The following is a 26196-nucleotide window of genomic DNA, read 5'->3' on the forward strand; positions in this document are numbered from 1 at the left end:
AAAAAGAACAACTTTCAAACAATCAATTATGAAACATAATGATAATTAAACATGGATAATTAGCACTGCAACCTGCTATACTGAATTGAAAAAACCTATATGATAAAAACTGGATATTTTTTACAGCACCATATTAATTCCAAACATCAGCCTTTTCTTCAACTCACTTGCTTCCACACACAACAGAATCCTCATCCCTTCTTTATGTACAGCACTTCATACTTTGAAGAGTAAAAAAAAAAAAACAACAACAACAACAACAGCTAAATAAATAAAAGGAATTTAAGTTTCCGTCGCCCTCCTTGTTTAATTAGCAGAGCAGGAGGAGGAAGTGCTGTATGCTTGGGTGGCCATTAAAACGGGCAAAAAATAACTTTGGAGGGAACACAAGCATTGCGTCCTCAAAGCCACTCCAGAGAAGCTGGCGAAATTGTTTTCTAGGGGGGAATATAATGAGAGGGTGTAAATTGGCCCTAATAACAGATAGCAGAGGTATGGGCATAAAAGGTCTGGCGCGGGCAGACAATGATGCGAGGAAGCTCTTAAAAACCAAATAACGTGTGCTGGGTTTCACTGCTTCCGATGCCGGGGTTTTCATTGGGGCTAAATACAGGGCTTCGGACTGCTGTAAAAGACACACACAAACACACAGGTCTCCTCTTGGGGGTGAGGTGTCTGCTGTAGTCTAGGAGTCATTCACTGGAGTGGTGTGTGTGTGTGTGTGTGTGTGTGTGTGTGTGTGTGTGTGTGTGTGTGTGTGTGTGTGTCTGATAGAGGTAGTCTGTATATTTGCATGTGTTTGCAAATGTATGTGTTTGTATGTTTGTGTGTTTGTATATGTGTGTGCATGTTTGTCTGTGTATGTATGCAGAAACATTTCTGGCTTTGTGTTTTTAAGTGTGCACGCGTGTGTTGTGTAGGTGTGAGTGTGTTTGAGACAGGGGGAGGGAAGGAGAGTATGAATTTGACCGTACCACTTCATTTGTCCCAGAACTTACTTTTGGCATTTCAAGAAGAACTCTGAAACAGCGTTTGGACCATGTGAATTTCATTGAACTCGTCACTGGAACCAATGCTAATGTAATTCTTTTGGCAGCTCCTCTTGGTATTGCAGCCCACCCAGTCTATCCAGTGGTAGGTGAAACACAGATTTGTCTACAGTCCATGCATGTGCTTGTTACTCACCAAGAGAGGTGTTTCTGCCCATGTTGGAGATTGGGCTTGGGATGCGACCCTTCCCCATGCCAATAGGGCTGGTCTTGTTTCCAGACAACAAGCCTTGTGAAGGGGAGGTTGGGGAGCGGAGTTGCTCGGCTGTTTTGGGTCTGGCTGAAAGGTTCAGGGGTTGTGTCGAGCCTTCCTCCTGTTTGGCGAAATACATACAATGTTAAAAACTTATCAACTCAACCTTTTAGCCACAAAAGAATGCTGGTATTCCACAGGGAAATGATGTGGGCCCTCTCATTTTTCAGAAGTAATGAGAACTGCATGGATGCTGATCTGTCATTCATGTCAGTTTTTTTTTTTAATTTGCTGAGTAAATTTCTTTTCAAATTGACTGCTAACTGCTTCAAACCTGACATGGAAAAAGCTAGGGTTCCTCTGTATCTACTTATCTAACCAACTGTACTTTTGTAAGTCTGCTTCCTCTCTTTATAATCAAAGGTTCATGACCACATTGCCTGGCGTAAAGAATCCCTGTAAAAGAAAAATCGCCTGACTGGGGCTCCTGCTCGGCAGCAAACGCTTAACAAACACGGATCTAATTTGGAGCCCGTCTTGAATTGAAGGAAGTGATGAGAGCGGTGCGGGTGGGTGGGAGGGGGGTTGGGATAGTTTGCTGCAAGACTGCGGGTGGTATGGCAAAGTGTGGGCTGGGCTGAGAGTTTTGTGGAGGGGTTAGTGGAGGGTAGGTGCTCTGGAGGGCACAGCACTACTGTTTGACTGTGGTGAGTTCTGACGCCGGTCTATTGTGACGCTGGTTGCAGCTGTGCCCCACACAGACACATGGCTTCCATTATTGCCTCGTCGTCGAGTAAAGATGAGGCATACACTCTTGCCAATGAAGAGGTCTGGGCTCCTGCCAATCAGCAGCCAGTGCCAGTGTCAGTTTGTGTGTGTGCATGCATGCGTGCATGTGTGTGTGTGTGTATGTGTGCATGTGTGTGCGTGCGTGCGTGTGTGTGTGTTTGTGTGTCTGCACACAAGTGTGTGTTTATGGAGGCTAGGTATGCGTATGTGTATGTAAGTTTTGAATAAGCTGTTTCTAATTGATGTTAGAGAGCAAAAGGCTACTCACAGTTGCCATAGCTTCCAAATTTCCACTGTCTCATGTTCCCTATCATCTTCACTGCTGCTATATTTCCACTCACCTCCCTTGTATACTGAATTATATCAGCAACAAAGTGAGTCATAGAGATTTACACTGTTCCACAGAGTAATTTAAAGACAATCGATTTACCTTAATGTGAGCAAGAGGACTAGGTGCTCTCTTCTCACTCTTTAGGGCGGAGGGTGAGAGGGGGCCAGAGGAGTTGGGAGCCTGCAGGAGGGGAGCCATCTTGGCTCCCGGTGAGATCTGCATGCTAGCCAGCTGGGCGGCGTACAGCTGCTGCAGGGGGAAGAAACCAGCAAACCGACATGCTATTAACGTTGCTAGCCAGCCGCTAGTCAGTGGCTTTCCTCTCTTTCATTCTCTGTATTCCCCTCTCACCACACACACACACACACACACACACACACACGCACACACACACTCACACACACTCTCTCTCTCTCTCTCTCTCTCTCTCTCTCTCTCTCTCTCTCTCTCTCTCTCTCTCTCTCTCTCTCTCTCTCTCTCTCTCTCTCAAGCCTGTTGTTTTTTGTTGTTATTTTGCTTTTGTGTGTTTGTGTGTGTGTGTGTGTGTGTGTGTATGTGTATGTGTTTGAGTGAGCGGTTTTTTGCACACATCTGTTTCCCTCTGAGGTCTATGTGTGTGTTGGCTCTGATACCAAATACACACACACACACACACACACACACACACACACACACACACACACACACACACACACACACACACACACACACACACATACACACGCTGTCTCACTTTAGTTTCAACTACACACAAGCTAAGTTGAAAACAGTGTCACATACAAATGGACTTTGCTTGAGGAGGTGGGTGTTTATCAGTAGTTTGGTCCAGGAAAAGATATATTTCTTTTAAATTATGTACAATATATTATGTACAGTTTATGCCTGGCAGGTATTCATTCAACAGATGCTCGCAGCAGCTTGTATATCAATTTATATCCAGATAAAAATCCAGAAATGAGCTCAAACTTTTAAATGCTTCCATGCTTTGAAAATTTTGACATACAACTTTGAATCTATTTCAGCATATTAAATGGGGGTACATTCAAATATGTTCTGAAGAAAATTTAGGAAAATAAGCTCTTAGAAACATACTTAGCTTATCATAAAGTATAGGTCTGTTTTATAACTATGTATTTAAATATGGCAAGTATACCTTTTTTAAGCCTAAGTATACCTTTTATGGTTAGAACCTAAATCAAAAGGAAAAGAATGTCTTTCCAAATTTTGCTATGTAAACATAGCCAATGGTGGTTTTAAAAGGGTCTGCCCTACTGCAATCACAAGCTGGGACGTTTAGCCAGTTGCAAAACAAATCCTAAAATTAGTATAAAACAAAAGACAAGAGAGGAAAAAGAAACACTCCGAAAGTATAAGAGAGGTTAGTACTCAGATGAAAACTTCAAATGTTAAAAAATTGTGCTGATTTTCTTTCCAAGGTACTTAACCAAAATCAAAGAGTCAAACCCTCTGTCCAGAGTCCAGGGTCTGAATCAAAGCTAGCTGCCCAGACAAACCACCGCTTCAAACCACTGTCAACCCCTGTCTGAAAGCATTGGAGTGCAAGTACTGGAGTATCAAAGAGCCAGTCCTCAGAAAAACCACCCAGACGTTGCTGGCCTTAGAAACCTCTCTCTCTCTCATTCAGCCTGTCCTGCTCTCCTCCAGCTTTTCTCTTCTCTCACCTCATCTTCCATCTTCCCATCTGCCATTGACCGCCCGTGTTTCCCCTCTCTGTCTTTCTCTTTGTCTGATCCACACTATAATCTCTACTCCTCTCCTTCCCCAATCTCCATCTCTCTCCCTCTCTGTATCTTTCTGCACCCCCCCCCCCCCCCCAGCAGTCTCTAACTGGCCTCAGTGTTGTGCGATCCGATTTCCCTGAGACAAAACTGCAAGGCCTCCTGGGACCTGAGAGAGCAAAAGAGAGGAAAAAGAAGGAGAGAAAGAAGGAAGGAAGGGGGGGGGGCGCAGAGGGAGACTGAAAGAGAAGGGGAGACAGAGAGAGTTGTTGCTGCTGACATTTGAGACCACCGTCGCTTTACCTCCACAGCACTCGGCTCAGCGGTCGGGACCAGAGAATTTGGCCGGACCTCCTTCCACTTCTCTCCCGAGTGATATTAAACACAAACAGAAGGGGCCTTGCCACTGAAACAAAGCCCTGATGTCACGCCGCTTATTTTCCTTGGAACACGCGGACAGGGCCCGGGCCAACCCCTGGCGATATAAGATCCCCATAAGAATGTGCCTTGAATGGCTGGTGGTGAGGCCTCTCGCGTCAATCACGCCAACCACAGATTTACTGGTGCTGATGATGCCTGATATTCTTACCGCGCAGAGGGGAGCTGGGGCTGGGGTCGACACAGCCAGTCAGTGAGATAAAACGCAGATAGTAGGATCTTGTGCGCACATACAGTTGCCATTCACACACACACACACACACACACTGTTGTGCAATTGGCAGCGATTCTGTCAGCAACACCAAAAAACAAGAGTACTGTTTAACAAAAAAAAATCAAATTGAAAAAAAAAAAACACTAAGAAGAAAAGACACAGCCTTTTCTTTATTTTTCCTCCATTTTTTTCCGAGAAGACACTCGGAGATCGATTGGCAGCTGGGGAGGCTAATTTGCAGCGTAAACAACCACTAGTGAAGCCCTCGCCACTCAGCCTTCCCCCTGGGGAAGACAATGCCGCAATTTCCTAAATTACAAATTGACAAACGGGGCTTCAAACGAAGCCTCGGCTGCCCATTTCTATCTGATGAGGCTTGGGCCGTTAGTGCTAATTTGACTAAAAATACGAATGATTAGTCTGAGTTTTTCCAACCTCAATCGTCGACGCCAGGTTTTGTGATGGCTGGGCACAGTTTAGCATAATCTCTAACAAAGCAGAGCAAAGACAAGGTGTTTTTGTGGCTGTTGTGGTCTTTGTGTGGTTGAGGGCTGCCTGGCGCAGAGCACGCTAGCTGCCCAACTGTCTCCGTGGTCGAGCCTGGCTGCCCCTCGAGGGCTGAGAGGAGAATCCCTTTAGCCTTTTCTACTGTCAAACCGCCATTGATGTCAGTGGCACATGGAACAAATAACGTTTTGTCCTTTTTTGTAGGTTTGCAAGGGGAGCGGGGCGGGGGGCAGAAATGGGGGGCAGAAATGGATGGTCTGCCACTGAGCTGGCCCATGTGGAGGACAGGGGTTAAATACAGCACTGCATGGTCTGTGTGTGTGTGTGTGTGTGTGTGTGTGTGTGTGTGTGTGTGTGTGTGTGTGTGTGTGTGTTGTTTAAGTGAGAGAGCAAGGCAGAAAAGGACAGACAGAGAGGGCCCAACTACGTATGTTTCTTGTCCTCTCTTGAGGGGCCGATTTGGATTTAACAGCTCTGTTAGTCTCATAAATCACCAATGTTTCATAACTTAATGGCATAATTCTGCTCCTACAGTATTTCACCAAAAGGGAGGAAATCCTGACTTAGGCAATGTTTGTGCCACAATTCCTAATCTTCCCTGGTGTGATAAAGAAATGTTGAGGCGGAGGATACAGATTAACAGGGAAGGTCTTATGATTTCATCGAGAATGACTACTAACCAACTGTATCTCCCTCGCATTAACCCTGCACAAAGGAGACCATTCTTCATCTCAATTCTACTGATTGGATGATGCCATCACCGAGCCTCTGGAAACAACTGGTCTGATCGATTTCCCACACTGACAGCCAATATTTTGGCTTCTTTGAAATGGTAAGTTAAAGTTATAACTAGTCAAATGTGATAAGTGAGTTTTTGATACCTCCAGCCAGTGTTCACTATGTGTTAGGATGACTGCTAGCACAGCACTGACACCATATAAATGTGTACTTAAAACACTTCTTCACCGGTTACTGCAAAGTTTAATACACTATAATGGGGCTATCATAAAACAAAGTGCTACAGATACTAATACTTAAAACACTTCAACAGTTTTGCTCAAGGGCTTGTAAGGGTTTGCAAATTCAGCTTTCATGTCAAGATACAGTGAACGCCTCAACGATAGCATCTTGTTTGGCTGAAATCCAGAAATCTAAACTAAGCAAAGATAGATAGATATATAGATTGTTTATTAGCCACCAGCTGTCCTAAGATGGCCGCCATGAGGCTTGCCCTGGAACCTGCTCTGCTGCTGTGTCTTGAACTTTTGTCTGTGGTTTATGTTAGAAAAGCATCATGTCTATGGAAATACAACCATGAGGAGCTGCTGTACATCAGCAGGACTACATTTGGTGATTTGGAACTATCTTCTAACATTTCTGCCAACATTCCAGAGTATATACTGGGTGTAAACAACACTGGATCGCCACCCTGGGGAAATACACCTAGCACAGGGAGACGGAGAACAGGGGTGCTCTCCAGGTTCAGAAGACGGCCCTATCGGCCCCCACTACCAGCACTGATCTTATCCAACGTGCAATCCCTTAAAAAATGAAAAGGTTGAACTTTTGTCTGTAACACAAACCGACAGAGACTACAGAGACCGCTCAGCCTTCTGCTTCACCAAGACATAGCTGGATCAATCAGTCCCCGATCAAGTGGTAACCTCCCCCTGGCTTGACTATCTTCAGAGCTGACAGGTCAGTCAGACTCTCACAAGTCAAAAGGTGGGGGTATTTGTCACATGGTCAATCAGCACTGGTGTAACAACTCAACAATCCTTCATTGCTACTGCTCTTATCTTAAACTCATCAGTTTGAAATGCAGACCATATTACCTTCTGAGACAATTTGCTTCAATTGTATTAGTTGGTGTTTACATTCCCCCACCAGTTAATGCTAATACAGCCATTAGCAAACTCTTGCAACATGTTTCCTCTGTTGAAAACTCCAACCCTGACACATCATCGTGTTAGATGATTTCAATCATACTAACCTGTCCCTCGAACTTCTGAACTATAAGCAACAAGTCACTTGCCATAGCAGAGAAAACAAAACATTGGATCACTGCTACATCTCAATTTCGAATGCTTACTGTGCATTCCCGAGGGCTCCACTGGGGAAGTCCAACCATGCTGCGTTACTCCTCATCCCAAAATACAGACAAAAGCTTAAATCCATCAAGAAAACATCCAAATCTGTCAGGTCCTGCTCCATGGATGCCACACTGAAATGCTCAAAGGGTGCTTTGAATGCACTAATTGGAATATATCTAGTGCAGCTTGCGACTCCCTCGATGAAATCAGACACCAGTGAAGTCATACATCAAGTTCTGTGAGGAAATGTGCATCCCTACCAAAACAGTGACATTGTATGGCAATAAAATCCTTGGTTCTCCAAAGAATTACACCTCCTACACAAAGAAAAGAACTGAGTGTACAAAACAGAAAAAGGGATCAATACAGAGCAGCCAAGAATAAGTTATGTGCTGCAATAAGAAAAGCAAAGTCCAGCTACGCAACAAAATTGGAACAATTCTCTTCCAGTAACTCCAGATCAATATGGAAAAATCTTAAGGAAATTACAGATTACAAAAAACGTCCTTGCCCCCCCTCCAGATAATGACCATAACCTCCTAAATAAATTAAACGAGTTTTATGCAAGGTTTGAAAAACCTATTCCACCAGCCATCCCCCCTACTCCCACTTCAATGCCACCCTTCTGCATCCAGGAGGATGGGGTGAGAGCTACATTCAGGAAGCTGAACACCAGGAAAGCAGCAGGGCCAGACGACATCAGTCCTGCTTTGTTGAGCTACTGTGCAGCACAATTGGCCCCAATCTTTTCCACAATATTTAACACCTCTCCAAGCCAATGTACAGTCCCACATTTCTTCAAACTCTCTACCGTCATTCCTGTGCCAAAGTCCACAAAGATCACCTGCCTCAATGTCTTCAGACCAGTTGCCCTAACATCTGTGGCCATGAAAGCATTTAAGCGCATCATTTTGTCATACTTGAAATCTTGCATCTCCCCAATGATGGACCCATATCAATTTGCCTATCAAGCCAACTGGTCTGTTGAGGATGCAGTTACCATGCCATGCAACACCTGGAATCACCAAACACCTAAACACGCATCTTGTTCATAGACTTTAGTTCCACCCCCAACTCCATCAACCCACTCAAACTCTTTACCATACTCTTGGATATGAACATTGATCCAGCCATATGCCACTGGATTCAAAGCTTCCTTTGAACAGGCCACAGAGGGTGAAGGTTAATAACCTAACCTCACATCCTCTTACCCTCAGTACAGGTGCTCCTCAGGGCTGTGTTCTCTCCCCCTGGCTTTTCTCACTTTACAACACCCACTTTACATCCACAGACAGTTCTGTGAAAATAATAAAATATGCAGACAACACAACCATTGTAGGCCTCATCTCCAACAATGATGAAACCCAGTACTGCACTGAAGTAGACTTGGTGCACAAACAACGACCTTCTGCTTAATACAGCCAAAACCCAAGCGCGATGCATGCTGAATCCCAAAACACCCATACAAATGAGTGAAGACTCCATCACCACAACTGACTTTTTTAAATTATTTGGAACATACATCAGCAATAACCTGAAGTGGAAAATTAACACTGAACACATCATTGCAAAAGCTCAACAATTACTGTACTTTCTAATGCAGCTTAAAAAAATAGCGAATCAAACCTCAATGTCTCATTCTGTTTTAGTCAGCCATTATCGAGTCCATCATAACATCTTCTATTACAATATGGTACAGTGGCATGGACAGTCAAACATGGAAAAAACTGCAGCGGATTGTCAACAAGGCATCCAAAACCATAGGCAACCCACTCCCCTCAGTTGAATCTCTACATACTCACTGGACTCAAAAGTGAGCAAAGAACATCATCTCTAACTCCTCATATCCTGCTCATCACCTATTCCAGCTCCTTCCCTCAGGGAGGCGCTACAGGTCACTATCCACTGAGACTAAATGCTTCACACAGTTTTTTCCCCCCTAGCTATCAGGACTCTGAATTCCTCCCTATAGTCCCCTCCTCACACACCACTGGCATGCATACTACCATTCCCTTAATTGTTGTGCGTAATATGTTTGTTTCTGCTATTGTGTGACTGTATTGTTCGTGATAATATGCGGAGTGTCTGCTGTTGTCCATGTATTTATTGTGCTGCAGAGTTTAACATGCTGTACTGAAAACAAATTCCACTAGGTTTGGTCATGTGGCACCATCAATATAACTGAAACACGCAGAAATGGGAAGCCACATTCTCTTGATTTTGGCTTGTCATTGACATGTCTGTGTTAATACATACAACTTCATGGCATGTTAGACTGCACAGGGCCTTTTATCATATGCATTTTTTATACTGAAGAAGCATTGGTGCACATCTTCAGCATAATCATCCCCATTTTATCCATATACTGTAGTTGATGCCTTCATCTAGATTGGCTTACAATGAATGCAACAGCAGAAAAACCTTCAGTTATGACATCGGTTGCTAACTTTTTAACTGGTCAGGAACCTAGTGTCTAAAAGTCAGACACAGATCCTTGACAGCAGATTTACCGTAGGTTAATTATTCTGAAGATGTACAGTATGGATATTTATCTAAAAGTAAGATATTCTTTTGTGTGAAATGTTCGCTCGTAGTTTGGCGAAAGTTGGAATTAGGTTTGGCCACTGTACCTTGCAACAGGCAGAGCTACAGAGAAACCCAGAGAAAGCGATGTGCTGCGGTACTACAGAGTAATGACAATACATGCAGACTAATAGTGGATGATAGAGCAACACTCTACTCCACCAATGTTCAATTCTCTCCTCTTGAGTTTTACTAAATATTTATCTCATGTCTGGGTCACAGCCCTGGATATACAAGAATTTGTTATGGTACAAAAGCTTTTTGACATCTCCAGGGTTTTTACAACCATTTCATTGGGCAGCAGAACCCCACCAGTGATTAAAGTGGGCCGGAGCTACCCGGATCCCGACACCGGCACTTCCCCTCCTCCCCCAAGTCAACCGGAGCTGAGATCCGGCACTCTGTAAACAGGAGTAATTTCAACCTTTTTGTCACAGTAAAATTTAAAACAAAAAACATGATGCAGCCAATTCACAAGCATTACAAAATAAATCGCAAATAAAGTTGTTTTTCTATTTTTATACTACTTCACTTTTTCTAAAAGTTTGAATGATATCGCGTCCTCACGTGACCCGCACCTGCCTGCTGTCTGGCTTCACCAGACTTGACATCAAAAGAGACTGGCTTCACACTCACGGGTCAGGGTCAGTTCACCGCACCAGGCAGACAAGACTCGAGAGAGCGTCAACCTGCTACCTGCACTATTATCCTGGATTGGGGGACATAAAGAGTGAGTATCTTCAGTGTATTTCCAATAGTATTTCCAATAGTTTTGTCTAGCTCTGCTGTGGTTTTCATTCAAGCAACTAACGTTAGCGAACGTAACGTTAGCTAGCTAGCTAGCTAACTAGCTATCTTCCACCCGGTAACGTTGCTAGCTAGTAGCTGACGTTGCTGGCTAGTTTTGGCACTTTCAACTAATACAAAAGACTGATTAAAATGCATTTCAATTTTTAAATTGAACATGTAGCCAGTGATTTATTGAGCATGTAGTGGGTGTGTGTGTGCATGTGCTCATAGGGTTAATTTCCTGATTTCAGAGATCCCCCACTTACCAAATCCCACTTTAACCCCTGAACCCCACATACAGTGGGAAGCTGCAAGACAAGGCATGCTGAGGACACAAGACTACACATAATACTATACATTATTACACATAAGATTTAACACATATTCACGTGTGTAGTCACTAGTGTAAGAACTGATTTTTTTTTTTTGCCTGTACACAGGAATCCCTACATCTCAGATCTTCTGGTTTTGCCTATTTCCTTATATGCCTTTTACAAATGTTTGTAAAGGACACAGAACAATCTTAATATTTGCTTTACGACACAAGTGTTACCTTGGTAGAAAGAAAGCTTCTGGCAAAATTCTTGAGATTAATACGCATTACAAAAAAACCAAAAACAAAAAAACACACAATCCATAAATCTCGCCGTAACCGCTTTTGGCGTCACCATTGTTGTCAAAACAATGTCCAAACATGCACTGGAAGCCAGTGCCTCCATCTCAGAAAACAGTCCTTTGACTATCCCACGTTTCCTCCCCCCCTCAGAAACACTTCCTCACACTCTCGCTTTTCTTCCTTCCCTAGTCCTCCTCTCCGCTTCGGCAGATGCTGTGATGAGAAGCTTCCTGTTTTATTCAGGTTTCCTCTCTGCCTGCCATTCCACTCATCTCAGCTGTGTGTAAAACGTGAATGGGTTTACATCTCTGACATTATTTATCATCCTACCTCTCGCTCACCGTGCGCTTCCTTTAATCATTTCAAAGCCAGGGAGCGGAGATAGAGGCCGCATGGAGGCACATGGACCCCCACCCACCCCCACAACCCCCACCCCAAGCACAGCACAGTGCTTTGTCAAGTCAATAGCTCCTAATGAGAGTCCCGATAAGCGAAAACCACAATATAAATTGAATAAACTGAGATAAGGATTCTTGTAACAGCCGAAAGCAACGCTATGATAATAACTGACATGATGAAGCAATATTGTTTGCCTGTGAAAGAGCTTTTGTGAGCCTTTGTTCCTTGGATTCGAGAGTGTTGTGAAATTCCAAACACCCTTTGGGGAGTATCAATTTTCCTTCTTTTTTTTTGGTTCCTGTTCAGTTTTTTCTTTTTTTTTGTTTTTTCTTTTTTTTTGTTTTTTTTGTTTTTTGCAAATATGTTCTATGATAACCATTATGTATATAAGTGCTATTTTTTTTCAACCACAGGTGTCAAGCAGCAATAAAAAGTGTTGATGAATTGCCCGGGCCAGGTGTTGTGCTGGTGGGGCGGAATTCCACAGTCGTTCATCAAAACAGCCTTTGTTTGACACAGCTGACAGGCATTAGATAAGTCAAATAGCACGTTAGCATTGGCCTACGGAGCTCCTTCTTTAACTGCTGTCATTTAAACAACAACACAAAAAAATCTTACCTTGATTTGAATCAATTAAAACATGCTCATGATCACAGCAGGTTAATGCATGATAGGTCTTATCCAGCTGCACTTTCTACTTGCCACTTGTTTGCAACGGATCGCATTTTGCACCTTTTCGTTTGCCTGCTGGATTTTAAAAGATTGATGCAAAAGCTGAGAACCACAGGTTGCTCTATGAGAAAATAAGTTTGAGGTGATTGTTTTTGTTCAACTTTGCTGACAACCTGTATCTTGAGTGTCCTCGGGAATAATGTGGGCCGAGTTTTATTGTTCTTATCCAGAATAACATTTTTAAGTAGGATTCCTGAAGCCTATTTGGTTTAGATGAAAGCAGGTTTTGTTTTTTTTGTTTTTCAAACCTTTGGCTAGCTAGCATGGTTCTACATAGTTGCTACTCCATGTTGGCAGCAGGCTTACCTGTAGTTGTAATGGACTGAGTCCAGATGCAGCTGCAGCTGCCATTGTGGATGGAATGAACTGCATGGGGTAATTCTCACCTGTCAAGGGACCAAAACAAAACATTGTACAGAATGACATGGGAAAGATTACCATGCAAGAATGAACCTGATATTTAGCATGGCTCTGTCTTTCTGTGTCTCTCTCGCTCTTTGTCTATACCTCATACTCTTTTTTTCCCCTCTTTAGCCCTACCTCTGTCTGTCTGTCTCCAGCTGTTCATCTCCCTCTCTCTGTCTGTAGTTTGTATCTCTCTCTCTCTCTCTCTCTCTCTCTCTCTCTCTCTCTCTCTCTCTCTCTCTCTCTCTCTCTCTCTCTCTCTCTCTCTCTCTCTCTCTCTCTCTCTCTCTCTCTCTCTCTCTCTCTATATATATATATATATATATATATATCCATCTGTCTACCTGTCTTTCAACTTGTTTGCTTCTCTTCCTCTCCCTCTCATGTTTTCATTTAAAATGGGACAGGTTGAATCAAGACCATTTAACTGACGTGATGCTGTTGTTTTTGATACACATGGTTGCATGAGGCAATGGTGAGTGTACTCACCATGTTACGGAGCGATCTGCATGCTTCCTCATTGTGATGCATTCATAAATGCAGCAGCCCAGCAAAACGTACCCCCCAAACGTTTGGTGTAACCCTACTGTTTGTCTCTAAAAGACTTTCCATGTCCGAATCTTTGTTAAAAGAAAGTTCACAGTTGCAGGTGAAGTGGGCAATAATGGTGTGACTTGTGATTCCTCTCTTGACCCCTCCTCCCCCATTTTGAGTTATTATTGTGGTTTCATCAGAGTGTATGCTGTACAAACAGGAATAAATAAGAATTTTTCTTCAGCAGCGTGTATGAAACATTGGTTGGTTTGTGTTGTGTGATGCCTAGCTAGCACCTGGAGGAATGCATGGAAGAATGGAATGCAAGGAGGATAAGATGAGAGGAGAGATCAGGTGGTGCCTAGAAGCCTGTCTTAGTAATACCATGAACTTGAATTGTGTGTCTGTGTGAGTGTGTGTGAATGAGTCCATCTGTACATGTGCACATGTTGAATTGTGTGCCCGAGTGAGGATGAGGGAGTACAAGTGTAGGTGCATGTGTGTTTGTTTGAATTTGTCAGTCATTATGTATCTTGTAGATTTTTGTGTTTCTTTGTTTCTGTATGCTTGTTTGGATATGCATGTGTGTGTTTGGAATGTACATGAACTTGAGCATGAACATGCATAAGTGTATGTATGTATGTAAGTTTAAAATAAGCATGGATGTTTGCTTACCTGCTCATCTGTGTCAGCTGGTTTGTATGCATGTGTGTGTGTGCTTTTGTGTGGCTATCCAGTTTGTTGACAACCTTGTGTGTTCCTAAGTATATAACTGCAAAACATGCATACGTGTGTGTGTGTGTGTGTGTGTGTGTTTTGTGCATGATATAGTGTGAAATTCCATGTTGCAGATGTGTTGGGCCTCTGACAGGCTTTCAGCACACCATAAAAGAGACATTCCAGTGCTAGCTGTGTCCAATCTATTGTTCCTGACATGAACAAGCGGGGCTTGTAAATCTCTCCACTCATTTCCAGAACATTCCTCACCTGACACACCTCATTAACATAGACTGGGATCCGTTTGTGTGTGTGTTTGTGTGCATGGCGTGTGTATGTGTTTGTGTGCATATAAGTGTCTGTTAATCGTCTTGTTTCTGTTGGTACATGCCTGATTGCATGTATGTCCTTGCATAGGCAGGTGAGTTGAGTCTATTTCATTTTTGTGTGCGTGGGTATGTTATGCGTGCATGTGTGTGTGTGTGCACACGTGCATTACCGATGTGTGTCTGTATGAGTGAGTGTACTGTGAGTTCTTGCATGTGTATATGTGTGGTTTCGTATACATGGGGTGTGTGGTGCGTGCACATACATGCATGTGCATCGCGAGTGTCCATGTTGGGTGTGGTTTGTGTGTGCAGGTTGTGGCGTGTGTTCCTTGCCTGAGTGCATGTGTGTGTTTGTGTGTGTGTGTATGTTCATATTTGCACATGCATGCATATAGGTGTATACCTGGTTTATAGGACAAGCCCGGTGGGAAGAGAAAGCCCTGCTGAGCAGCAGCGGCAGCAGCCAGAGAACGCTGGTCATGGGGGAACACTGGGATCATCAGAGGAGGCATGTGACCCTGGACCTGATGGAGAAAAAGAGGGAGGGAGGGGGAGAGAGAGAGAGAGAGAGAGAGAGAGATGAGAGAGAGAGAGAGAGAGAGAGAGAGAGAGAGAGAGAGAGACGAGAGAGAGAAGAGAGAGAGAGAGAGAGAGAGAGAGAGAGAGAGAGAGAGAGAGAGAGAGAGAGAGAGAGAGAGAGAGAGAGAGAGAGATGAGAGATTTTGATGATCATCTTTAATAAAGTAACTATGAACACCCTAAGAAGCTCCACAACTCAAATTCAAAACTTTAGAAAAGGGATCATTTGAAAGGGATATGTGGAGGAATGGAGCAAAGTGTCAATAGAAAGGAATAGGAAAGAGAAGATGATGGAAAAGAAAACAAAGAAAGAGAAGGAACGAGGAAAACAAAGAAAAGGGGGAATAGACCAGAAGGAAAAGGGGAAAGAGTTAGCAAAAAGTGAAGGTAATGAAGTAAAGAGAGAAAGAAAGAGCAGGAGAAAGAAAAGGTCTGCATATCTTATGGATTTACAAACACAGTGCAGCCAAACATGGACACACAAACATACCACACACACCACTGCCTTTTTAAGAGATCAGGGTGTGCACTTATGCACGAACACACACACACGCACACGCACGCACGCACGCACACACACACACACACACACACACACACACACACACACACACACACACACACACACACAAGCACATACTCAGGCATTAAGAGATCAACCCGGTAGAGGAGAGTCAAAGAACAGAGGGGCATTATTGACAATAACAACAAATATATAGAGATCTTTGAGATGAAATGTAAAGCAAACTGTTTTTTTAACAGTACACTCAAGACAAGAGAGGGACTAACAGTAGCCTTTCATGTTGCCTTGAAAGGCTCTTAAACTGTGGGTTCAAGTGAGTTAGGGCGCCATGGGCTCTAACCGAAGAGAGGGTATCAAAGATAAGCCTGCAGGAATCAATTAAAGCAAAAGGGGATAACAGCCGACCTCTCTCGTCTATCACTGCCTTTATCTGTTTGTTTTCTTCATTTTCTTCAGTTTTACATTCCTCTAATAATTTTCCCTCTCTTCTGGCGATTTTTTTTACTGCCTTTCTCTCACTTTGTATCACTTTTGTTATCTATGCCTGTTTCTCTGTCCTCCTCCCCCTCCCTTTCTCCCTCACACCCTCTCGCTTCCCTTCCGTTCATGATTCCCTTTCTCCCTCTCCTTTCTTTCCTGGAGAAGTACGCAATTTACCGCACCTCTAGTTCTCTCATCCTCTCTTCAGTCCACCTTCGGTCTCTTCGCCTGCCTCCCTATTCTCCTCTCCTCTTTCTGTTTCTTCTATCCCTTTTCGCTTGAATTCTCCATCCATCCATCCATCCATTATCTGAACCGCTTATCCTGCTCTCGGGTCGCGGAGATGCTGGAGCCTATCCCAGCAGTCATTGGGCGGCAGGCGGGGAGACACCCTTGACAGGCCGCCCAGTTTTCTTTTTTTTAAATTTCAGATAGGGCTGTGAGATATGACGCTACATATCGTGCGACGATTTAAAAAAAAAGTCTATCGTTTCATATTAAGCTCTATCGTTTATTTCGTTGTGTCGCAAATCACACTCTTTACGGCAATATTTTTCGTCACTTTGGAGGCCGTCCATCTTTTGCACGGATGACATAAATACGTTACTCTAGTTGGCTGTTTGCCCGCGAAGCTTTTGTTGCGGCGCTTACAGAAGGGTAACTGGTGTGGTTGTCGCCTCTCCACCGCCGTCCATCTCTCCTCCGCTCCGCTGAGCTCCGTGTGTGGAGGGGCTGAGCCCCGCCCGCCGTGAAACAGCAGAGGAGAGGAGACGAGAAAACTAACGCGGCCATAAATAACAGCAAAACGCAGTAGAAACTATGTCTATTTATGTTATTTGCCGAATTTAGGTGCCCTCGTATAATTTCAGCTCAGAGTGAGAGTTTCTACTGCGTTTTGCTGTCATTTACGGTCGCGCTACTCTCCTCTGCCCTCTGTGGTTCAGCGAGGGCGGGGCTGCCCCTCCACACACACGCACACACACGCACAGAGCGTGTGCACACGCTGGGGAGGGGAGGGGGGGGGGGGCACGACTCGAAACTATTCATACAATTTACAGAAATGCGCTATATCGTGATAGGTATCGTTATCGGGATATGAAATTACCCAATTACCCGAGTTCATATCGCACAGCCCTAATTTCAGGGCTTCATTTTTTTCTGTTTTTGACTGCTGCTCTGTCTTCCTCCCCCTTTCTCTCTCATCCTCACCTCCTCTCACTCTTCTGTTCAATCTCATCTTGTTTTCCAGGATTTGAGATGGGCCTCTGTAAACGCTTGTCCTGTCTACCCCACCATCCAATCCATGTTACATATACATCCATTCATTCCCTAAATACCGCATCTCTTCTCTTAGGGGGTGGTTTGTCATTTGTGCGCAAATTTAGGCCATTAGCATGTTGTTGATCCAGTGCAGTATTTTGAATTTTAAAGGAGGAAAGAGAGGGCCGTGATGCTAGAAGTGTGCAAGAGAATTTATGTGTGATGCTGCTGAATATGTTAAACAGGCTTACAACCTTGGGGTGGAAGTTGGGTGGGGGTGGCTCAAACAGCATGGCTAATCACAGAGAGAGAGAGAATCACAGTGGGCAAGAGAGAGAAAAAGTGAGAGGGAAGAGAGAGAGAGAAGAGAGAGAGAAGAGAGAGAGAGAGAGAGAGAGAGAGAGAGAGAGAGAGAGAGAGAGAGAGAGAGAGAAGAGAGAGAGAGGGAGAGAGAGGGAGAGATGGGGGAGGGAAAGAGGGAGGAGGGCTGAGTGCATGTGAGAGTGAGAGGAGACAGAGAGAGGCGAGGCAAACATCCACATCCTTGATTGCTGTGTACAAGTGGACATGTGTGTACAGCCACATGTGTGTGTGTGTGTGTGTGTGTGTGTGTGTGTGTGTGTGTGTGTGTGTTGTGTCTATACTGGTCCTTGCCCCAACAACTATGGGACATCTGTGTATCTGACCAATGGCTTGATTCAGCACATATGTGATTACATGTTGATCAGCCGACCAGCTCTTCTGATACTACTTGTTAGGTCACACCACCAGAAGGCCAGACACTCAGCAGGTTCCAGACACATAATTGCACATGCACGTGCATGTGCATGTACACACACACACACACACACACACACACACACACACACACACACACACACACACACACACACAGAAGGAAGCAGGCTGACGTCTTGTGACAGTGAGAAAAGACTTGGTAAGAATGGAGAAAGAAGAAAAACGAGTCTGTATCGGAACACTAAAAAAAAAAAAGGACGAGATTGGGGGGGTATGGAGGAGGACAAAATACTCCCATTCATTGTATTCCTCTGGGAACGTTGGGACTGACTGGGGCTGCTTCACCAGCGCAAACACACAAAGATCTCCTTTTACGGGGGGTGGAGAGGTGGGGGGCACTGGATGAATGGACTGCGTTGGAGTGGGGGGGGGGGTGTCTCTGCTCTGCTTGGCCCCTAAGAAAACACAGGGCCCCCTTCCGCTAACTGCCCACCAGACACATAAAGGTATACACACCTAAGCATTCTGGCACACACACACACACACACACACACACACACACACACACACACACACACACACACACACACACACACACACACACACACACACACACACTTGTGTGGGCACACACATACAAAGACAAATACATGCTATTAATGGTCATCCTGTGAACAGACGGCAGGGTTTATACTGAACATGTGTACGTATTGTGGCTATGAGTCTGAATGGACAAGGGAAGAGAGAGAGGGGGAAAACAGAGAATGTTTGCCTATGTGTGTTACGACTGACTCAGAAGGGGCGAGGAAGAGGCAGACGTTAAGAGAAACAGGCAATGGTGTGTCGCTGTCTGTGACTATACATACACATGTGGAGTAATCGACAACCACCCTCACTCCTCAGATTTTCAAATGGCATCAGTTACAGTAACAAGTGTAGCTCTTCCAAAACCTCTACTCCCAGTAGGATCCCTGACATCGCTACCCCCAATTACGCCACCCAGCCTTGATAAGGACAACACCAGTAAGTAAGTGTTTGCAGGTAGGGAAGGCAGGGCCACACCTGTGTTGGGAGGCAGACACAAGGGGCCAACTAATAAGCAACACCTGACTCCTGTTAACCTCATCCACACACACACACACACACACACACACACACACACACACACACTGTGTTCTGTCAACAGGTAGAGAAGAACAGGGACAAATGGCCAAGCTAGCCACTATTACACAGTCTTTAATGACTCTGGTCTGGTTGTAGTTTACCGCATATAATAAAGAAAACGTAGACTGTCATAAAATACCTTTATTCTCAAAAAAGGATTAAAAAAAAGTGGCATCATTTATTCCTGTGTATAAAGATATGGCAAAGTTTGCCAAACCATAGGTAGACAGACAGTCATGCTGAGTGGCTGCTTAGTGAAAACCAAATAGTACATCAGATTGTGACAAAGGCAGAGAAAGTCCACGTGGGACAAATTCTGCACCTGCACTGAGAACTTGGATGGATGCAAGAAAACCACGTAGAGATTTTTATTTCCCAAGTACTGACACGGTACTCGGTTACTTACCAGACTTTTCCATAGGTTAATACTCAGGTTAATACACTAGTATAAGGCCACTGTCAGGTTGTACCCATTCTCCATAGCTGCTGACTGCAATCAACATAATGAGTCTGCCATGGCTCTCCCACTCATTGTGTACTTAGCTATAGGTGCTGACATAGGGTACGTCCGTCTATCTAGGCCTTGTGTGTGTGTGTGTGTGTGTGTGTGTGTGTGTGTGTGTGTGTGTGTGTGTGTGTGTGTGTGTGTGTGTGTGTGTGTGTGTGTGTGTGTGTGTGTGTGTGTGTGTGACCTACACGAAGCTGCTCTGACGACTGTTCACCCCTTCCCCTAATTCCAGCCGTTCTGGCTGTGTGACTTGTCTTCTGTTAAGCTTCGATTCAGTCATGATCTCGGAGGGGTAACAAGGTCAATGAAAACTAGAAAGCGCATTTCCTGGAGAAAATGTGCGGGCTAGCTCAAAGTGCTGGCAAGAACAAGGGATGAGGAACAAAAAAGACAGAAGTGGGGTATCGCTAAAGAAAGTGGGGGCTAACGTCTGACCCTAAAGGTTCCTCCTATAAAGTACCATGTCTCTAGCTTTGAAACGGTTACAAATGAATGGAGGTCAATGTAGGATGGAAGCAGGGCCCTGAAATGACTGCATGAGCAAATGAGGGAGAACGGCGTTGTGAGGTTCAGTGACTTAAGTTAGAAAATATTAGGAGTTTGAAAAATAAATGAAAGTGAATTAGGCTGAAAAGTGAGGGATGGAAAAGAAAGGAGTTGGTTATTGTGGGGAAAATAAGGATTCCACCTCTAATAGAGGCCAAGGCTAGAAACATCACAGCCAGTTTGGCTACGCTAGCTTGAAAGTTGTTATAGTGTGTGTGTGTGTGTGTGTGTGTGTGTGTGTGTGTGGTGGGAAATGAAAAAAAAGCACAAAACATCAACACAGTTAGTTGATGCCTGGTATAGCACGAGGCATCAACTAACTGTGTATCAGCAGCCCAGGTTTTGAGGGTCTAGCACAAACACCAGAGAAGAAAAGAAGAAGATCAACAACAACAACAACAACAACAACAACAACAAGATGCAATCATAATAATAGCAAAGATTTTGTCAGGAACAATAGTGTAGCGGTTTCGGCTACCCTGCTAATGATTGAAGAAAGCCAGAAAGCGACGAGAGGGAGAAAGTGGAGGAGGAAAGAAAGAGAAAAGAAAGGGCAAGGGAAAAAATGAGAGAAATGATCAGCAACTTCCAAGGCTAGCTGAAGTTTTTTGGGTCGATCCACAACATGTTCTTTAAGAGTCTGACTTGTCGGTGGAAAATAGGCATCACAATTTGGAGCCGTCATAACTTGGACCCATCACAGTCGATGTTAACTCCAGTGTTTACATCCTTCACATTGCAAAAGTAAACAAACTTTTTACACCCTACAAATGTGTGAGTGTGTGTCTATTTAAGTGTCATACCGTGTCCGTACTTGTATCAGAAGCTTAGAAAATAAAATGGAGGGTGAAAAAATGTCTTCAATCCGCTTTGTAAAGGGAGCCAGTAATGTGGTACCACATTGCAATTTGGAGTGGCACTTTAACTACATCATAGGCATACGAATAACATGGCAAGGATACAAAACTGGAAGAGCAAAACATAACTAATAAGAAAACAACAAGTTCGAGACACCAACTGCAAGAGGCAGGAGGAGAAAGGGGGGAAAGAGGAGTTATAAATGAAGAACAGAGAGAGGGAGCAGGAGGAGGAGTGTGGCTTTGCAGTCATTAATTAGCCCGTTAGCTAGGGCCCAGGCGGTGCGGTTGGGGCCTCTGCCTTTGTGGGCCCGGAGGAAATGGGCCACATATGAGAGCCATTATATGAGCTGACTTAACAAAGACACATGCCTGTCAGCCACCAGGCTGGGCTGGGTCGCATTGGACTAGTGGATACAAAAGAACCACCACTGCGCGCTCTCTCTCTCTCTCTCTCTCTCTCTCTCTCTCTCTCTCTCTCTCTCTCTCTCTCTCTCTCTCTCTCTCTCTCTCTCTCTCTCTCTCTCTCTCTCTCTCTCTCGTTCTCTGTATGTTGTGTCCAATCTGTGTGCAATGATATAAATGTATGCCTGCCTTTCTTTTTGTATATATCTGTGCCTACCTTTCTTTCTTGCGTATACATGCACATGCATGTATCTTTGCCTTTTCACTCAGGAATATATATGCATGCATGTATGCCAACTTTCATTTGTTTTTGTGTTTTCTATGTGAGACACGAAGGTGTTTGCTGTATGACACGGGAAGCACGGATTCCCTTAAAAATTGATAACAAAATGTGCCAATGAAATGTTTCGCAATGTGTCCATATTACTCATCGCTCATGATGCAATTCAATACTTTAGCAAATAAAAAGTCTGCACTACCTCACTGTATTATTGCGTTGACATGATCTGACAGCACAGTCTACATGAATTTGTCAGTGGAAGCACAGCCCGGGGCAATTGATTGTAGCTGGGTATCAACAGGATCCTATGGCAGATTCAAGTAAACTTGAGCAAAGATCAATGTTTATTGGACAACAGGCATTTAAAACATCATTTTGGGCCCTGCTAATACGCCAGGCTTCAATGGGAATCAATGAGAGTGTCAGGTGTGCTTTTGCATGGGAAAAAATATCTCCATGATTATTGGACAATAGGCTTTGATACATGTAGTATTTTATCCCACCCAGCAGCCTGGCTTCTCTGTGTGATGATTTGCAGACCTCTTAAAGGGGCGGGGTTTACGATAGCCATTTTTTAGACTACACACCTTCAGAAAATCAGGTTGATGTAAAAAAATATTTTACTGATGTATGCAGCATTTTCCATGACAGGTAATAAGGAAAACTAAAACTTGGAGCAATTGAAAACAATAACTGGGATTTTGACATGTCTGGCACATGGATGAGTGTGTTTGGTGTTTTTTTTTTTTTTTTTTTTTTTAATTGACAAGATTACTTTTGTAACCCCTTAATTAGATAGCTGCTGCTGGTTAAGCAGGTCATAATTTTTTTGTGAATTGCGGTAACGTTCAATAAGAAAGTTTCAAAATCTTTTTCAAGACTTAAGACTCAAAATCCATCCATCCATCCATTATCCAAACGGCTTATCCTGCTCTCGGGGTTGCGGGGATGCTGGAGCCTACCCAGCGGCCATTGGGCGGCAGGCGGGGAGACACCCTGGACAGGCCGCCAGGCCATCACAGGGCCTAGACTCAAAATACCAAAGCATACCAAAGCATTTTCACTGTCCACTTTGTCTTTAATCTTGAAGTCTTCAGTCAAAGGTGTTTAACGTCATGTTATGAAGGTTTTGCACATTAAACAAAAAGAAGGGGCAGAATTTACACACAACTAGACAAGCTAGATTGAGAGTAGAGCGACGATAGAATTGAATACTATTTTCTAGGGATGCACAATATTGTGTTTTGCCAATATCCAATATTTTCCAACTCATTTTGGCCAATTTCCGATGCCCATACCGACATATGCACATATTTCTTCCAGCTAGTTGCAGAGAACATCGAGTCTCTGTTGTGGTGGACTGAGCCTCGTGCACGCATGCAGGCATCGCGCTGCTGATCTCTATTTTTACGCGGCTGATCTATTTCTTTTTTCTCTATGTGGAGCTACGCAGCCCTCCAACAGACGAGTACAATCTGTTTAAAATAAACACCTCATTGTACCAGAGGCAATGTGACACAGCAATGCAACCTTGTGGTTTTTTTTTTTCATTGCAAATTAAAATACAAAATCAATCAAATCAATGGACTTTTTGGGGGGGAGGGGATTTTCTGCCCCTTTTCTCCTCAACTGTATCCGGCCAATTACCCCACTTTTCCGAGCTGTCCCAGTCGCTGCTCCATCCCTTCTGCCAATCTGGGGAGGGCTGCAGACTACCACATACCTCCTCCGATACATGTGGAGTCGCCAGCCACTTCTTTTCACCTGACAGTGAGAAGTTTTGCCAGGGGGGCGTAGCGCATGGGAGGATCACGCTATTCCTCCCAGTTCCCCCTGCTCCCTGAACAGGCACCCTGACCAACCAGCGGAGGAGCTAATGCAGCAACCAGGACACATATCCACAACCGGCTTCCCACCAGCAGACACGGCCAATTGTGTCTGTAGGGATGCCCGACCAAGCCAGAGGTAACACGGGGATTTGAACCGGCGATCCTCATGTTGGTAGCAACGGAATAGACCACTACGCTACCCAGATGCCCCAAACCAATGTTTATGATCCTGTGGTTAAAATGATCTAGTTAATTAATTCAGTACCAGATAAAGCATTTGCCATTTAACTTACCCATTTTCCAAAGTAGCCTACTCAGAAAATTCCTCAGGCTGAAAACAAGGCTGGCACGCAACCACAAGCAGCACAGACACAGTTGGTGTAGCAGGTAAAAAACCCCACTCTGCCCCACATACATGATGCGCTGCATCCATGCCTGGTCAATGGTTCATGCTGCATGTGCATAATTAAAGCGTCATCTTAGTGGCCTGTCATAGTGGCATTTCGGGCTGATACCGATTTTTCATTTTAAAACCTTTATCAGCCGATACCGATGACGTGCCGATATCATCGTGTATTCTATGTTCTACTGAACTGAGTATTGTCATTACAACACTACCAATTGTGTGTCCCCTCTGTCAGGAAGCAGCAGCCACCGCTGCTGAAGCAACCTTGACATAAGTGACAAGTATATGTCTCTTTGTGGCTGTGTCAATTGAATTGTGTGTGTGTGTGTGTGTGTGTGTGTGTGTGTGTGTGTGTGTGTCTGTGTGTGTGTGTGTGTGTGTGTGTGTGTGTGTGTGTGTGTGTGTGTGTGTGTGTGTGTGTGCGCCCATGCTTATGTGTGTGCACATGTTTGTAACCGTATTTATCAGAATGGGGCCTTCGGAAGCATTCCTTTAACCCCTGGACATCTCCCACTGGTTCTCCACACCATTTAAAACCACATGACAGGAAACCTGGGTCACTTTGAACTTGGCAGTGTAAACACACACATACACACACACTTACATACACATACATACACACACGCACATGCATGTGCAGAACACCATGGGGCACTCATCGACAAACACACTGACAACATCTACATAAAGGAAAGAAGTAAAGAGGAGTGGGCAGGAGAAGGGAGACAGGGGGGAAGGGGGCTACTCTCCACTCCATCTGCCATTCAGAAATAGATATGATTTGAAATTTCCACTGATAGACCATCACTAAGCCAATGGGAAGCACACAAAACTGAAGCTCATCAAGCTGATCGATCAAGCTGATTGATTATTAAGATGGAAAACGACCTAGAAAACAACCTCCACTGATGACATCCCATCACCAGAGCTTTACTCTCACAATCAGTATTTCCAGTCAAAATGGCAGGAATAACTGGTCCTCTAAGAAGTTTTTTTTTTCTTTACCGCACTTCTTAGGCCTGTTGTTTTGGACCCAAACGGTAGCATTTGGTCAGCTCCTCAGAGTATTGGCCTGACAAGAGAGCAGGTCTGGATTTGATAAGTGGAAACAGACCGTCACGGCGCTGGCTGTGTGTTTAAAGCCGACACACATCCGACACAGCGTAAACAGCCAGTACCCCAGTGACTCAGGCCTGGAGGTTAGCCATAATAATCCTGAACCACCGCACAGTAGATAGACAATTTTCTTATTACCAAGCTGTGTCGTTTAGTTTAAGAGGTTCTTTTGTTTTGCAGTCAGGTTAAAATTGTATGAGAACTTGGATGACGAGTGGTTATCGCCTCGAAGATACCACTTTACAATACTGTACCCAAATACTGTACCCAAAACCCTGAGCAGGTAACAGGGAATGAGCAGTGGATAAATTAGGCACAAATTGTTAGATACCTTACAAGTACTTCCTGAATAACTCTGAATCAAGTGCTATAGTACCTCAATATGTTCAGTCAAGTACTATGTAATGTTACTAATTTACTTAAGAACAGACTGTTAGATACCACGTTAATGAATTATTTAATGATTTAATGATTTACAGATATCTTTGAATCTGCATAATGACTGCTTTCTTTTTTCACTTCAATAGCTTTAATAGCTACGTACCTGTTTCTTTTGTGCTCTGATCTATCCATTTCTGTTTGACAGTCTTATTTTTGCTCCTAAAGGAGGATTATTGGTAGAACAAAAAGGCTGTGCTTATGAAAAATACGGAAGCTAGTTTGGGATGTATGGTTTAATACGGTGTCATTGCCGTCTCGTGTGCTGTGTGTCAGGATGTACTGGGGGCCTATCTGTTCTCATTTGTGCTGGGCAATTAATTGAAATTTCCACATTTCGAGATCTGTTCAATGATTAGAAACATTGAAACTCGGTTCTTTTTTTCTTTTTTCTTCCTGGTGACAGTGTTGTCTGTGGATTGCTGCATGAAACCTTTCAGGGTCTAGCCTGCTGGAAGTTGTAGTATCAACCGCGAGATATTTAACACAGTTCGGCACTGGTATTATGACAAAGACCATCTCCCATTTAACATACCAGCATTTTCCAGTTTTCCCAAAGTGCTACTGCAGGAGGCAGCAGATGTGTTAGGGCTGAGGGAGAGAAAGAGAA

At 44.0% G+C, this 26196-nt stretch overlaps 1 protein-coding gene across 1 annotated transcript in view; it reads right to left on the reverse strand.

The window, feature by feature from the left end:
- LOC130113618 (transcription factor SOX-6-like) overlaps positions 1-26196 on the reverse strand; it is a 114363-nt gene that overhangs the window by 16877 nt on the left and 71290 nt on the right. The window contains exons 8-11 of the mRNA XM_056281164.1: positions 14861-14981; positions 12779-12858; positions 2462-2611; positions 1186-1363 (exon numbers count right to left, since the gene is read on the reverse strand). Coding sequence (XP_056137139.1) covers positions 1186-1363; positions 2462-2611; positions 12779-12858; positions 14861-14981 — 529 coding nt within the window. The remainder of the gene's footprint in view (positions 1-1185; positions 1364-2461; positions 2612-12778; positions 12859-14860; positions 14982-26196) is intronic.

Source organism: Lampris incognitus, chromosome 6 (genome assembly GCF_029633865.1).
Source record: "Lampris incognitus isolate fLamInc1 chromosome 6, fLamInc1.hap2, whole genome shotgun sequence".
NCBI classification, from domain to species: Eukaryota; Metazoa; Chordata; class Actinopteri; order Lampriformes; family Lampridae; genus Lampris; species Lampris incognitus.